Below are 14,795 nucleotides of genomic sequence, written 5' to 3'. Positions count from 1 at the left end.
GACATGTATATCCGTAGTTTTAGGTTGATTTACTTGTTTGATTAGCATGCTAATTTTCTTCTACCCACTCTACCCAGAGAGAGTTATCCAGACCAACCGTAGGCTAATTCCCACCTACTCCACTGTACCTTGCATGTATTACAGGTAATATCGTTTGGATTTTCTTGTGTTTTTATAATGTTATATGGTTCTACCAAAAGTTTTGGGTTATGTTATATCTGTTAAGATTCGTTCATATAAATTAGTTAGTTAGGTGCTAATCTGGTAGTACACCACTCAGTAAATGTATTTGTATTTGTATTGGTCAGTCTCATGTTTCACTGTGTTCATGTGGTTTCTTGTTTAATTCTAAGAAAAAGGGTTCACTTGAATTATCCCTGGTGCTACGGATAAAATGTATTAATGCAGATGCTAAGAGTTTTGAGTACATTATGCTTAAGTGTTCAGTGCTTTTCACATCACTATATGATCACCAAAGTGAGAGGCCTTATTTAGTTTGTTTTGCTTATTTGTACCTTTTATTACATTTACAACCAAGTATGTATCTGCATGAAGTTGTAAAAGAAAAAAGCAATTCAGGACACTGAATGGAGAGAGTTATCCAGACCAACCGTAGGCTAATTCCCACCTACTCCACTGTACCTTGCATGTATTACAGAAAATAAAAAGGGAATTCGTGAACCACCCGGCTGTCCAAGTGTCTAATGGTGTGCGTGGAACCGGTAGAATGGTGCTGCGGAGGTGAACCCGTCACATTTATAATTTCCATTTGTTTCTTTTTGTACTACTTACTGATGACTTATGTTTGTTAACGCATCACTAATTGTCAGTTGAATGTCTGTGACTGCGTACAGTAGTAATACGATCACATTTATATTTAGAAACAGATCTTTATTGCTGAGGAACTGATTTTATTAGACATGGAAATGAAGGTGAACTGGACCCCTCCTCTTTAACAGAGCCACATTTAAACACAATAACCAGTCAGTATGTAACAGTGGAAGGACAATTTATTGCAGAATTTCAAAATACACACAAATCCTGATAAATATTTTACAATTTAATTTGACAAAATATTTGTCAGATAGGGAATCTATGAGCATTCAAAAAAATCTCAATCCAAAATTAACATTTCAAATGTTTAAAGATATTCATATTGATAAATAGTGTAATGTGGGTTAAATATAATTTCTTAAATATAAATTCACAAGTTTATGCAACAGCAATTCAATTAAAATAATTTAATTCAAATTCAAAATGGAACTATGTACAATTTTAATAAGATCAATTGAACATACAGCAGAAATATAAATAAAGTATAAAAAAAATTCAACACAACAAAATAAAAAAAAACAATGAGAACGCTTTACATTAATTTACAACACTTTAGACAATGCAAACAGGACAGAGCTATTCTTTGTCCACTGCTGGAGAGTTGACGCATCCCTGATGGAACCACTTGTTGCAACTGTTGCAGGAAATCTGAACATTTAAAAAAAACATGTCAAATAAAATGTTTACATATTTCTTTTTTCATTATGTGCTTTAAGCAATCTATCTGGATTAATCAACGTATCTGGAAATATAATTTGTTGAATTTAATATAATTACCCATTGTAGGTCATGTTTCCACAAATCAGCATTGACAGCAAAGCTTATCCAGGATGTCTAAACACAGAAACATTCACATCAACATCTCGACATATATTCCTATTCCCCCCTCTCATGTCACCTTTTCTTGTGCCAGTGGTGGGGCGCACAGAGTATACACTCAGCAAACTGATGCAAAAGAAAATGAAAGACCTGCTGCCATTGGCTACAGGACTGTAGACAGAAGAGGTGTCCGTGTTTCTGGGCACATCCTGCAACACACAGCCAGAAATAAATTCAGAATTGACCAGAAAGAGATTGGGGCAGGACATGACAGGGTATTTATTACCTGTTAGTTTTAGTCAGCAGGCCAAATGCCACCCCATGTTGTTCTGGTGAGTGGTTCTCAGTCCCAATCTGCCTCTCCTCCTCCTTCTCCTGGTCCTCGGGAATGACTGCCTGCCTGGTTTTCTTAGGAAGGATGGCAGAAAATGATTTACTATGAACAATGTATTAATTCCTACTAAGAACAGGTTTTGGATGTTCTCTTCTCTTGTTATTTTCCTCATTTTCTGTGATCAAGACATGCAACACACTGGACCATATGAGAGAACATTTTGCTTTAGCTCAAATTATCCACCCCACACCCATAGAACCTTCTTTCCTTCTGTCAATTCTACTATCACAGCATTATAGCAGAACAAGAGGACGAGACAGCGGACCTGTTCAGAAGAATAAAAGCAGGTCTGGACTGTTTTAGTCAGCGGACCAAATGAAACCCCATGTTCTGATGAGTGTCTCTCAGTCCCAATCTGCCTCTCCTCCTCCATCTTATCCAGCAGCGCCACCATGAGGCTACAGGATTACTGAATGTGTGTAAGAGTTCGAGGTTTTTGCTGAATGAATTTTTCCGTCACCCATAAAATGGACTCACCAGTGATGGTTACTGCTCCTGGATTACATTTCCTGGTCCATATCGGTATTGGGAGGCGGCTCTTCTGCCATTTCAATAGCGGTGATGCCCAGTGACCGGATGTGACAAAGGCAGTTGAAAGGTCCTATGGTCACGGCGACAATCACCTCCGGGCCATCCTATACAAACCACAAACATATATACACATGAGGTCTGGAAAAGAGACCAAGGCACTCAGTAGTTCCTTCCTCTCAGGAGGACCCACCAGTGGGGAACACCGGAGAGTTCGCTTCTTCTGTGGATGTCGCCGAAGCTGACTGCTGCTCCCAAGTCACCTGTAGAAAGAAATGAGGGAACATTACACTCAAATTAACTGGAGTTGGAGGTCCAGGGCAATACTCACCAATTTCCACTTCGCCCTCCCGGTAACCACAATGCTGTTGCTTTGGTTCACCTTCATTTGGTGGAAAAAAGGTAGTGGGTGGGCCACGGATGAGAGCAGAAAGGGGGAGACGAGGAACGTGGTAAAGATGTTCAGCCGTCTGTCCAGAGGTTTGCTTTGAACCGGATGTTTTTGGCTTTGGGGGAGTTTTCTCCCCAGTTAACCAGCCTCCGAGTGTATTCTACAATACTATTACTATTAACTACTAAAACTACAGGATACAAAAGGATTACTACTACTAATACTATTCTAATTTTAATTTGTGTAATTATCGCTCTGCTTATTTTATTCTAGGCCTGGTCACGTCGCATCTCTCATGTTAATTGATCTAGTTGTTGCCAATTAGCTTAAAATATTTAAATGATTGAAATAAATAGACTAATGTATTTATCTTCTATACGACCGTCACGTGTAAATTTTGCTCGCTGCCAATTGGAAGTAATAAATTGAAATAAACAAAGTGGAGCGTTTAAACGCAGCATGGCGCTGTTCTCGGGCCCAGACGCGCCTTCACCTGCCTGCGCACCAACTCCACTTCATCCATGGCCCACAGAGGCCTACCCTCCACCGGACGCTCCCTGCTCACCACCTTCACCTCCCTGTGCACCAACTCCACTTCATCCATGGCCCACAGAGGCCTACCCTCCACCGGACGCTCCCTGCTCACCGCCTTCTCCTCCCGGCTCACAGACTCCTGCTCTCCATCCATGGCCCACAGAGGCCTACCCTCCACCGGACGCTCCCTGCTCACCGCCTTCACCTCCCTGCTCACCACCTTCACCTCCCGGCTCACAGACTCCTGCTCTCCATCCATGGCCCACAGCCGCCTACCCTCCACCGGACGCTCCGTGCTCACCGCCTTCTCCTCCCGGCTCACAGACTCCTGCTCTCCATCCATGGCCCACAGCCGCCTTCCCTCCACCGGACGCTCCGTGCTCACCGCCTTCTCCTGCCTGCTCACCGCCTTCTCCTCCCGGCTCACAGACTCCTGCTCTCCATCCATGGCCCACAGAGGCCTTCCCTCCACCGGAAGCTCCCTGCTCACCGCCTTCTCCTGCCTGCGGAGCCGGAGGCTGCACTCGTCCAGCGTGTCCTGCAGCCTGAAGCGCAGCTGGAACGAGGTCCTCCTCCTCCTCCTCGGCCCCACGAACTCCTCCACCTCCTGGAGGTAGCGCTCCACGCGAGACCTCTCCAGGGCGTGGCAGACGCGCGGCAGCAGGCCGCACAGGCACTCCAGGCTCGCCGCGGTGGGGTCCTGGAGAAGCCGCTGGATGCCGCTGTGAACGATGGTCTCCGCCACCAGGTTCACCTTGAAGAGCTCCGCGATGAACCTGACGAGCCCCAGTTGGCGCTGCGGGGCTCCGCCTGCTCGTCCCGGCTCCCCGCGGAACTCCCTCCAGACGCGGCTCAGCAGGAGGCCGGCGAAGGTCGCGTCGGCTCCGGGGACGCGGAGCCGCTGCAGGTCGGCGCACAGCTGCGCGTAGACCCCGGAGAACTTGGGCTCCGTGACGGCCTTGGTCAGCACGGCGTCGACCACCAGCAGCAGCCGCTCCTTGGTGGTGATGTTGAGCGCCACCACCTTCTCCACCTGCCGGTGGAAGTTGCGCTCGGTGATCTTGTTCAGCGCCGTGCGGAGGTGGAGCAGCAGCCGCCGCGTTCCGCTCACAAGGCCGCGCGTCGCCATCATCCTTTTCGGCCGCCAGGGCTTTTCAGCCCGGTGGAGCCCGAATTGGTCTCGGGGAGGAGCGCTCATGGTGCTGAAAAGAAAAAGTGTTAATAACACAACAATAACACGCAACTACAGTATCCTGGAAGAAAAAGCGAGTTAAAATTGTAGAAGGTTGTAAGAAGCAATAGAATTAACAATAAAAATGTAGCAGTTCGAGATTTCGAGAAAAAGGCTTGAAAGCGAGCGGCCGCAAGCAGTCAAGTGAGGTTGGCAAGCGACTGAAACTTTTTAACACGTTTTATTTAATTAAGAGCTCCTCGTCCAATCAGGACTCTGTGTTTTGTTTACGGTTGTCATGGTAACCTGTCATGTCTGAACGTGTTGGCGGGAATTTTTGTTTTGTTTATAAATCAATTTTTTTCCCCCAACTGTTAAATTAGAATTTGTGCCTCTGCGCCCCCTGCTGACACAGTTTTGTCATGACTAGTTTAATAAAATCAGGCGCTGAGGTTTGGACAAATATATACAGTACAGGCCAAAAGTTTGGACACGCCTTCTCATTCAATGTGTTTTCTTTATTTTCAGGACCATTTACGTTGGTTGATTCTCACTGAAGGCATCAAAACTATGAATGAACACATGTGGAGTTATGTACTTAACACAAAAATGTGAAATTACAGAAAACACGTTTTATATTCTAGTTTCTTCAAAATAGCCACCGTTTGCTCTGATTACTGCTTTGCACACTCTTCGTCACCTGAAATGCTTTTCCAACAGTCTTGAAGGAGTTCCCAGAGGTGTTTAGCACTTGTTGGCCCCTTTGTCTTCACTCTGCGGTCCAGCTCACCCCAAACCATCTCGACTGGGTTCAGGTCCGGTGACTGTGGAGGTCAGGTCTCCACTTTTTGTTAAGTACGTAACTCCACATGTGTTCATTCATAGTTTTTATGCCTTCAGTGAGAATCAACCAATGTAAATGGTCATGAAAATAAAGAAAACACATTGAATGAGAAGTTGTGTCCAAATCTTTGGCCTGTACTGTGTGTAATAAAAATCAGCTTGAACCCCGAGCATCGCTGGTGCGCAGTTACTTGCCTGATGACTACTTACTGATGACTTCTGTTTGTTAACGCGTCACTAATCGTTCATAAAGGTCAGTTGAATGTCTGTGACTGCGTACAGTAGTAATACGATCACATTTATATTTAGAAGCAGATCTTTATTGCTGAAAAACTGGTTTTATTAAACATGGAAATGAAGCCCTAGGTGAAGTGGACCAGGCGATGAGCGCAGAAGTAAAAACCCGCAAGAGATGTGACAAAGATCCATACAGAACGCACAACATCTTTTTTCTGTTAACGTATAAACAAATTTTTAAAAATTGTCGTTCCACACAAAACAAGATGCCAGAGAGAACAGAGTTGGGGATAAAATCCAGGTCGCTGCTCATAGGAAATCCATCCCGACTCAGAAGTCCTCCTCGGCGTTTCGGGCGCGGCCGGCCTTCAGCTGCTTCAGCCGCTCGATGCAGTCGCTGACGGTGCGCTCGCCGTGCACTTTGTTGTCGCGCGTGCGCACGTTCACCGTGTCGCTGGCCTTCTCCTTCTCCCCGACCACTGAGCAGGAGCAAGGTAACGTCACAGTGCTGCGGAACGCACCGAGGTTCAAAGTTCAAAGGTCACTCACCCAGGATGAAGTTGTACTGCGCCAGCTGGGCGTTCCTGATCTTCTTGTTGAGGGTGCAGCCAGGATCCAGGTCCACGTCAGTCATCAGTCCAGCGCTGTGAAACTCCTGCCGTACCTGATGGGCGGAGCCAGTGCGCGTGGTCAGGTGTGCGCAAAGTATGCAAGATTCTGGTAAGATCTTTTCTTTTTTTTTTACCCTTTGAGCATATTCTTCGCACGTTGGTCCAACAGGCACGACCATCACCTGACGAGGAGACAGCCACAGAGGCCTGACAGGGGAGGAGTTACAGCATCACCATACACACGCCTTACTCTAAATCAAATTTCATCATTTGTAATAGTGATGAGAATGTAGGACAAAGTAAGCCATAGCCCCACCCTGACAATTTTGGAGGTGGGGCCACAACCTGCTAATTCCTCCATGTCACCATGTCCCTGCCGCAGGTTATTGAAGCTTGCTCAGACGTACCACTTTCCACCGTAGTTTTCTGTCAGGATGGCAATCATCCTCTCCACGGAGCCCAGGATGGCTCTGTGGATGATCACTGGCCGCTTCTTGTCATCCCCATCATGGCTTCAAAAACAGACATAATTTGGTCACAGTTTAGTTCTGTTCACAATATAGAAATATATGTAGTTCCCTGATTTGACCACTTGGGGTCACTGTAAGTTATGTGGGGAAAAAACGTTTCTGTCTCTTCAGTGAACTACTGAGAAAAGAAATCACATGAAAAACAAAATATAAATTGCCCAAAGCAGAGGGTACCTGACAAAGGTGAGGTTGAAGCGGATGGGCAGTTGGAAGTCTAGCTGGATCGTGGCACACTGGTGGTATCGACCAATGGCGTCCTTGATCTGAATGTCGATCTGATCAATGACAAGATTGCGATGAAGGGCAACATTCACAAAGCACCAGGCTTATTTGCGTGAGGGAGCCATTAGAAAATTTCTACCTTCGGCCCATAAAAGGCCCCGTCTCCTGGATTCAGCACCCACTTCTCTCCAAACTCATTCAGGCTGTTCTCCAGTTGCTGGAAACAAATAAAGCACCACTGAATACACTTTACACACTAAACAATTTCATTAAAACTATGCACATACTTAAAACATTACAGATCACATACAATAACTTGTACAACATCAGTGATATGCCATTTAGTTAGGGAAAACGAAATAAGAGACATTGGCCTAGCGCATAAGGAAACTGACCCATATGGACCATATAGGGAAGGTGGCCGGTTCGAATCTCGAACTGACTGCCCACTGCTCACCAAGGGTGATGGTTAAAAGCAGAGGACACATTTCATTGTGTCACTGTGTGCTGTGCTGCAGTGTTTCACAATGACAGTCTTTTTTTTTTTCGATACGTCTGTATCTCATGTGTGGGAGTGACCTTTTCTACACACTTTCCTGCCGTGGCATGGGATCGGCTGTACCTTTTCCGCCTGGTTCCAGACCTCCACCTCACCCAGAAACTTCTCTGGCCTGGTGGACAGGTTCAGTTTGAAGGTGAAGCCGAACACGTCGTAGACGGTGCGCAGGAAGTCCAGGCATCCTTTGATCTCTTCCTCTATCTTGTGGACATATGAGCAGAAGCAGAAATAAAAGTCAACGACCCCCTGGCATCACCAGGCATCAACAGGTTCGTCTCCCCTCGTTGGTCAAGTCACCTGGTCCATGGTGCAGAAAATGTGGGCGTCGTCCTGCTGGAAGCGGCGTACGCGGGTCAGGCCGGTGAGCGCGCCCGACAGCTCGTTACGATGGAGGACTCCAAAGTCAGCCATCCGCAATGGCAACTCCCTCCAGGAGCGCGGCCGGTGGTCAAACATGAGACTGGGGGAGAGAACGGAGGCTAATTAACTCCAGCGTTCCCACTGTAAGTCAGACTTAACATTCCCTGACTTTTCCAAGACCAAAAAGCAGAATTTCCATCAACTCCCGTATAAAGAAACGTCCAATATAAATTTTGGGTGCTGAAAGGGCCTTTGAAATGGTTATAGAACTCAAATGGCGTTTAAGTCATTGTTGTTGAAAATCGGCAGCTTGGCGTGTTGAATGGAATAAAGGTGGTAGTAGCCTAGTGGGTAACACACTCGCCTATGAACCAGAAGACCCGGGTTCGAATCCCACTTACTACCATTGTGTCCCTGAGCAAGACACTTAACCCTAAGTTGCTCCAGGGGGACTGTCCCTGTAACTACTGATTGTAAGTCGCTCTGGATAAGGGCGTCTGATAAATGCTGTAAATGTACATGTTATTGAACTCAAATGGCGTTTAAGTCATTGTTGTTGAAAATCGGCAGCTTGGCGTGTTGAATGGAATAAACAAGAAACTCAACTCCACCCATGAGATCCTCTACCGAGTCAGTCCTTATAATCCTTAATTTTCAAGCCAAATATCTTAAAATTTACAGTTGTCTGGTTAAGGAAGCGGACCCGCCGGTTCGAATCCCGATCCGCCAAGGTGCCACTGAGCAAAGCACCGTCCCCACACACCGCTCCCCGGGTGCCTGTCATGGCTGCCCACTGCTCACCAAGGGTGATGGTTAAAAGCAGAGGACACATTTTGTTGTGTCACCGTGTGCTTTGTATCACAATCACTTTGCAAAGATTTTGCATTCTAGAACATTGCACATTTGTAGTTTTGAGCAAAACCCTCACTGGGATCAAAGGTGCGTAAATACACATCGGGTTTTGGCTGCTGCACTATATGCTATTAACAGAATTCTCTGATAATTCCCTGACTTGCCACTCAAGTGATCAAATTCTGCGTCTGGAAATGCCTTTACTGAAATTCCCTCATATTCCAAAAATTCCCTGACCCAGAGTCAGCTGACCACAGCAGCATGGATTGCATCTTACCAATGACCCGGGCAGTTCATGGGCTTGAGGGCGAAGGTCTCCTTCTCCACTTCAAAGGAGAACATGTTCTCGCTGTAGTGCTGCCAGTGGCCAGACGTCTGCCACAGTTTGCTGTTGTAGATGTTGGGCGTGACCACTTCCTGGAAGCCTCGCATCCTGTATTCACTCTGTCCAGCAAAGTAGTGCTCAAGTGTCAACTTGCGGCAGCCCGTTATTGGTGCTTAGTGCAGCTGGTGTAGTACAGTGGGGCATGATGGGACAGCAGTCACGTGACTTACTCTGATGAACTCGATGAGGGAGTTGTAGATGTACGCTCCCTTCGGCAGGAAGAAGCAGCTGCCGGGGCTCAGGTCGTGGAAGAAGAAGAGGTCTTGCTCCTGTTAACACAGCAGAGCGTTACAACCGAGGGGCGTCGGCCCGGTGAGGAGCACAAACAGGTCAGATTAGTGACAAAGCGCTCCCCGGGTCCCCATGAGCCCCGCACCGGCAGATGGTACGTTACGGCAGTAGGCGTCTGAAGGCTTTATGGAACAATCCACCACGCCCCTCCCCCGAAACACACACACTATCCAGTGTCATTGTACCACCCTCTGTGTCTGGCAGCCCATGCCCGGGCACAGGGATGGCCCCCCACACGGGGATGTGGCACAGCCGACAGCTGGCAGCCGCACTCGTTATCACCGTGGCGGCATGTACAGATGCGCGGCCTGGCCCTCGCCCGAGGTTATTACCGCGGTAACAAATTAACAGTAAGAGAGTCACTGGCGGTTCACCCACTGCAGACAAATCTGAAGGGTCTGAAGGTGAGGTGGTAGCCTAGCGGGTAACACGCTCGCCTATGAAAGTGAAGGGGTTGTCATTGTGATACACAGCACAGCACACGGTGACTCAACAAAATGTGTCCTCTGCTTTTAACCATCACCCTTAGTGAGCAGTGGGCACCTCGGTGCAACCATCTGATTATGGGGCCGCCACCACTGCCCCCTAGCTCAACACAAAGGGCAGATCACAGAGTCACAGGTTCAAACCCCACTTACAAACCCCACCATTGTTTCCCTGAGCAAGACTCTTAACCCTGAGTGTCCTCCAAGGGGACGGTCCCTGTAACTACTGACTAAGTCACTCTGAATAAGGGCATCTGACAAATAAGACAAGGGTGTCTGATGCCAATTGCACATATAACCTATTTCCATTTTAGGAGACAAGAACAGTACTGATGTACCCTGTATTGCTACTTAGCCCAAAATATGCCAAATAAAAGTCTGGCTGACTTTATGAGGAATCACTCTGGACAGGTCGGAAAACATCGTACCCGGCCAAGTTTGCGGTGATCTCGGTTCTTGGCCTCTTCCTGGAACTTCTCCCAGTCCTTCAGCATTTTGGCATCGGGAAATGAGATTCCATAGATCCTCTGCAACGTCTCCATATCAGCCTTCCCTTCCCAGTACGTGGAGGAATTCTGGAATTGTCACATGTAGAAATTGTTTGCAAATTTTACATTAAATACAGCAAACACTACTTCAGTAAGTATTAACACCTATAGGAATACTCAAGGGACACAGGCTTTTATTCCAGATTACTTGCATGAAGCAAACTAGAAGACATGAATTTGATGATAGAGATTGTCTCATTATACAAATCGGTTCATGAATAATAATCCAATAAAAAGAAATGAGGTAGAAACCACCATCACTGGCAATCAAATTTCGTCACAACAATGCATGGTCTCACAAAGAATATAGTACAGATCATACCTTATGGATCTTCAAGGCTTTAATTTTTCCAGTATGTCTGACATGGGGACCCCTACAGAGGTCAATCAAAGGGCCGCACCTATTGGATATAAATTTTTTTTTTTTTTTTTAAATAATCATTTAGACTCCGTATCACAGTACAAAATGATCACAGCTCTTCATTAGCACCAGTCTTGTGTAAATTCCTTGTGATTATGCTGATCTCCTCAAATCAGTTATAGCCATTGTCATATAATAAGGGAAAATAGTGTGTGTGTGTGTGTGTGTGTATATATATACACACACACACAACACACAGGTTAGCATTAGTATTTGTGTTGTTCTCCCTGACCAATCAGCTTGCAGGGTTTTCACCACTCCTCAGCTACTACTTTTGTTCAGAACGAAATTACAAAAGTAGAGCCGTAACTCTGAAAAAGAGTTTCAGATTAACTCTGACCAATATTGATGCCTGGCAAACACATTCACGTGCTGCGGCTCTGATAAGTTACTGCAGTACACATTACCTGTAAACCGTAGTAGTCGGAGTTGTGACTTTCTCATTCAGGATCCTGCATTTAAACTTGTTGTACTATGGGGAAAGAAAAAGAGAAGGTTCTGCATTAAATAGAAACATCTCTCATCAGGAACAGACTTTACATTCTCCTCCTATGGGTTACCTTGAACATCTCGAGCAGCGTCTCCTTCTTCACTTCCAGCCTCTCAAAGGGCTGTTTCTCCTTGATGATCTTTTTACACAAGTTCTCCAGGCAGGGGAAGTCGTTACTGGATACGCCTCTGACAGGGGAGAGAACAAGGAGGCAGAAACGGGACCATTTTTTATCACCCAACAAAGGTTAAACTTCATTAATAAAACATGAACTTGTCACTGTGGGAAAAAGGGACCAATTTAGCCCCCGGAACGAAGGAAAGCCAAAGAAACGCAGTGCTGGACCGGGCAACACACCAGCAGAAGGAAAATCATAAACAGCAGTGGCCACCTGACAGCATAATTACCATAAAACCTCTTCTCAGCATTAATCACAAACTTTCTCTACTGGACAGTCAAAAGAAGGTCACAATCTTTTATTAGGATTCAAATAAGCTGCTTAAATTCTTTTAAGAAATACTTTTTAAAATGCCCTTAATTAGCCTGAATATTTAATTGCAACAGTAAAAAATTCTCAAGCAGTGTTAGTTTCATTTTAAATGATTTAGATTTCTAAACGATATTAAAATCATGCCCTGCGGGTTCTGTAAGATTTCATCAGAACAGACAGACTTTAAACAGAGCAGGTGACCAGGGTTCCAGGCGACCTACTCGTTATCCAGGAACATGTCGTAGTAAAAGCCGTTCTCGATGGGCGGCCCGTAGCACAAGCAACCCCCGTAAACCCTCTCCATGGCTTCTCCCATGATGTGGGCACTGGAGTGCCAGTAGACCTGAGGAGGGAAACAAGCCCAATATTTCATTTAACAATGCAGAGGATATTTCGTTGCGTCACCGTGTTCTGTATCACAATGACAAAAGCAATCACTTTCACTTTAAACCAGACACGTTGTGGTGTCTACTCCCCTACTGGGTGATAAAACTTGCAGGTTGAAACCCACTCAGTGCCATTCCCAGATCTAAACACTTAATTACAAGGTAACTGAACCTGTAACTAATGACTAAGTCACTCTGGATAAGAGCGTCAGCCAAGTGTCATGTAATGTACGCACAGTAATTGAAAGGTCCCCTATTATGAAAATTTCACTTTGGGAGATTATTTAACATGAATATGAGTTCCCCAGCCTCTCTGTGGTCCTGCAATGGTGAGAAATTGCGATAGCTGTAAAGTTTGCCTCGGCCATTTTGCTTAGCCGTTCAAAGAGCAGCAGCTCAGATGGTCATTTCCATGAATGCCCCCTCAACTTCTATAGGCCATTCTCCCCTCCTCATTATCATTAAAGCTAGACACCAAATTGGCGCGTCCTGGGGGAATCTCATTGTGGGACTGGATCAAAGTGGCTGTAATTCTGCCCCACGGCTGATTTTCGGAAAGAGACTTCAGATACAGTATTGGGGGGGACCAATAAGGCCTATATAAAAGCAAAAAAAAAAAAAAAAAAAAAACATAATAGGGGACCTTTAATGCAGTGTAGCCAGAGCACTGTACAATGTTCACTCCTACTTATTTGTTGTGTACACAGTTATCCTTGTGTTTGGTATTTGTACATAATAAGATGCTGAATCAAACAAAGTTGTCAAAAACAGACATATTAATTGCGGCATGAATTAAAGGCTTAGATTAGCACTGTTCCTTTAAAATGCTCAGGGAAAAGATATTGTGGGGGAAGCCACACCAGTTACTTATTACACAGCTCTGCACAAAGACCACAAATCTCCGACTGGTGCAACTTACAGCCTGAGCCTCCTCATCATCAAACTTCAGCAGCTGCAGGCTACAGTCTTCCTCCAGCGGTCTGTCCAGGTCCCAGACGTTCTTATTCACTTTAGCCACCACCGTGCTGTCAGCCAGGCCCTGACTGAGGGGGAAATTAACCAGCACAAATAATCCATTTGTTAGGGTGACCTGACATCCTTTTCTCCCTCCAGGATTTTGAGCTCCAAAAACATTCATTGCATCATGGGCATATTACACACATCCTTTCACAAGCAGCACGCCCTGCCTTACGCTCTGCCTACATGTTCTGAAGGGTGGTAGTAGCCTAGTAGTTAACACAAAAGATCAATGTCACTGTGTGCCTGAGCAAGACACTTAACCCTGACTGTCCCCAGGGGGCGTCTTATAAATACCGTAAATGTAGATTTCATGTAAATAGTCCTGAGTGAGCTGCTGAAAGGCCCACGCTCACCTGATCCCACAGGCCACTTGGTAAGGGGTGGTCTTCCACGACTCCCCATCCACCACCTTCCCATCAGGCAGGGTGATCTTGATTGGCCGACTGTCCCCCTCTGCCTTCCGCGCCAGCAGGGCGTCATGCTCGGCCTTCAGCCGGTTGTAGAGCACCAGGCGTTCATCGATGTACTCGGGCAGGGGGCTCAGCTGAGGATGCGGAACATGACCTGGAACATGAGAAGCCACCAAAACGTTTCTGCGTCGGACCCCGTGAGCACGCCACTCACCTCGGCCCGGCCTGCTGCTTCTCCTCCTCCAGCCGCCTTGGCCTTCTTCTTCCCTCCTTCTTTGCCACCTGGCGTTCCACCCTGGAACCGGATTTAGGTAAGAAACGAACCACAAAAACAAACAAGAGCACCACCCATGAACACAGAGCAGATAAAGCAACACAAACATGATGGTGAATTAGGATGGTGAAGGAGGCACAGATCAGTCAGGCAGAAGGACGGAGGGAAAAGTTTGGCTTTTCATTCTTTTTTAACAGAGTGATTGAATTAGTTTACAGCCTTGAGAAGTCTTGAACCCATAAATAGTAGAAACAAATTGCGTTTTGGGTCGTCACAGACGTACTGAAGACGACATGAAAATATACACTGATTTTTTTTTTTTAGATTTATAAAAATATGAGAATATGACCCATGACAGCAACTGAACCTGCAGTTCAGCAAGGCTTGTTAGCATTAGCCTCTTGGCTAAACGCTCCTCTACCTTTTTTCCCTCTTCAACTTGGAGCTCTTTCATCTGCTGCATGACCTTCTCGTCCTCCATTCCCAGCTGGCCACAGCAAGCTTATCCGAAGGTCCGATTTCCGCTCAAATTCACAGCTTCGAACTAGCTCGGGGAGCGGATGGGGACAGGACTCTCGCCGGCGTGCACATATGCCGGATACGGGCGCTGCTGATGCAACCCACAGCGATTGGTTGATGGACGCGTCGTTCAGCCAATCACAGACGCGCTTATTGATTTTGTCCCCTTACTTCGCGCAGAGGGTGCGTAA

General features: G+C 46.3%; 2 protein-coding genes across 6 annotated transcripts; both read right to left on the bottom strand.

The window, feature by feature from the left end:
- Positions 1-1,179: 1,179 nt before the first annotated feature.
- Positions 1,180-5,183, bottom strand: LOC114799275 (eukaryotic translation initiation factor 4 gamma 3-like). 5 transcript variants are annotated; one of them, XM_028995784.1, is made up of 7 exons: positions 2,907-5,183; positions 2,769-2,838; positions 2,525-2,682; positions 1,940-2,061; positions 1,804-1,862; positions 1,612-1,668; positions 1,180-1,482 (listed from the first exon to the last, which is right to left on the bottom strand). In XM_028995784.1, exon 1 carries the CDS (start codon positions 4,696-4,698, stop codon positions 3,415-3,417), a length of 1,284 nt encoding a protein of 427 aa, XP_028851617.1. In that variant the 5' UTR covers positions 4,699-5,183; the 3' UTR covers positions 1,180-1,482; positions 1,612-1,668; positions 1,804-1,862; positions 1,940-2,061; positions 2,525-2,682; positions 2,769-2,838; positions 2,907-3,414. The 5 variants fall into 5 exon arrangements, with proteins under 5 accessions (XP_028851617.1, XP_028851619.1, XP_028851621.1 ...); XM_028995786.1 differs by having other exon boundaries at positions 2,769-3,531; positions 3,634-5,183; XM_028995788.1 differs by having other exon boundaries at positions 2,769-3,898; positions 4,004-5,183.
- A 629-nt stretch (positions 5,184-5,812) lies between these two features.
- Positions 5,813-14,566, bottom strand: tars1 (threonyl-tRNA synthetase 1). The gene is made up of 19 exons (XM_028995761.1): positions 14,507-14,566; positions 14,026-14,106; positions 13,755-13,945; positions 13,301-13,424; positions 12,217-12,338; positions 11,576-11,693; positions 11,423-11,487; positions 10,917-10,995; positions 10,475-10,621; positions 9,441-9,539; positions 9,163-9,329; positions 7,971-8,133; positions 7,737-7,874; positions 7,254-7,331; positions 7,067-7,167; positions 6,770-6,874; positions 6,497-6,569; positions 6,301-6,415; positions 5,813-6,230 (listed from the first exon to the last, which is right to left on the bottom strand). The coding sequence occupies exons 1-19, from the start codon at positions 14,564-14,566 to the stop codon at positions 6,082-6,084; spliced, it is 2,175 nt and encodes a 724-aa protein (XP_028851594.1). The 3' UTR covers positions 5,813-6,081.
- Between the last annotated feature and the right edge of the window lie 229 nt (positions 14,567-14,795).

Source organism: Denticeps clupeoides, chromosome 11 (genome assembly GCF_900700375.1).
Source record: "Denticeps clupeoides chromosome 11, fDenClu1.1, whole genome shotgun sequence".
Lineage (NCBI taxonomy): Eukaryota > Metazoa > Chordata > Actinopteri > Clupeiformes > Denticipitidae > Denticeps > Denticeps clupeoides.
This window is presented reverse-complemented; position numbering and strand designations above follow the sequence as displayed.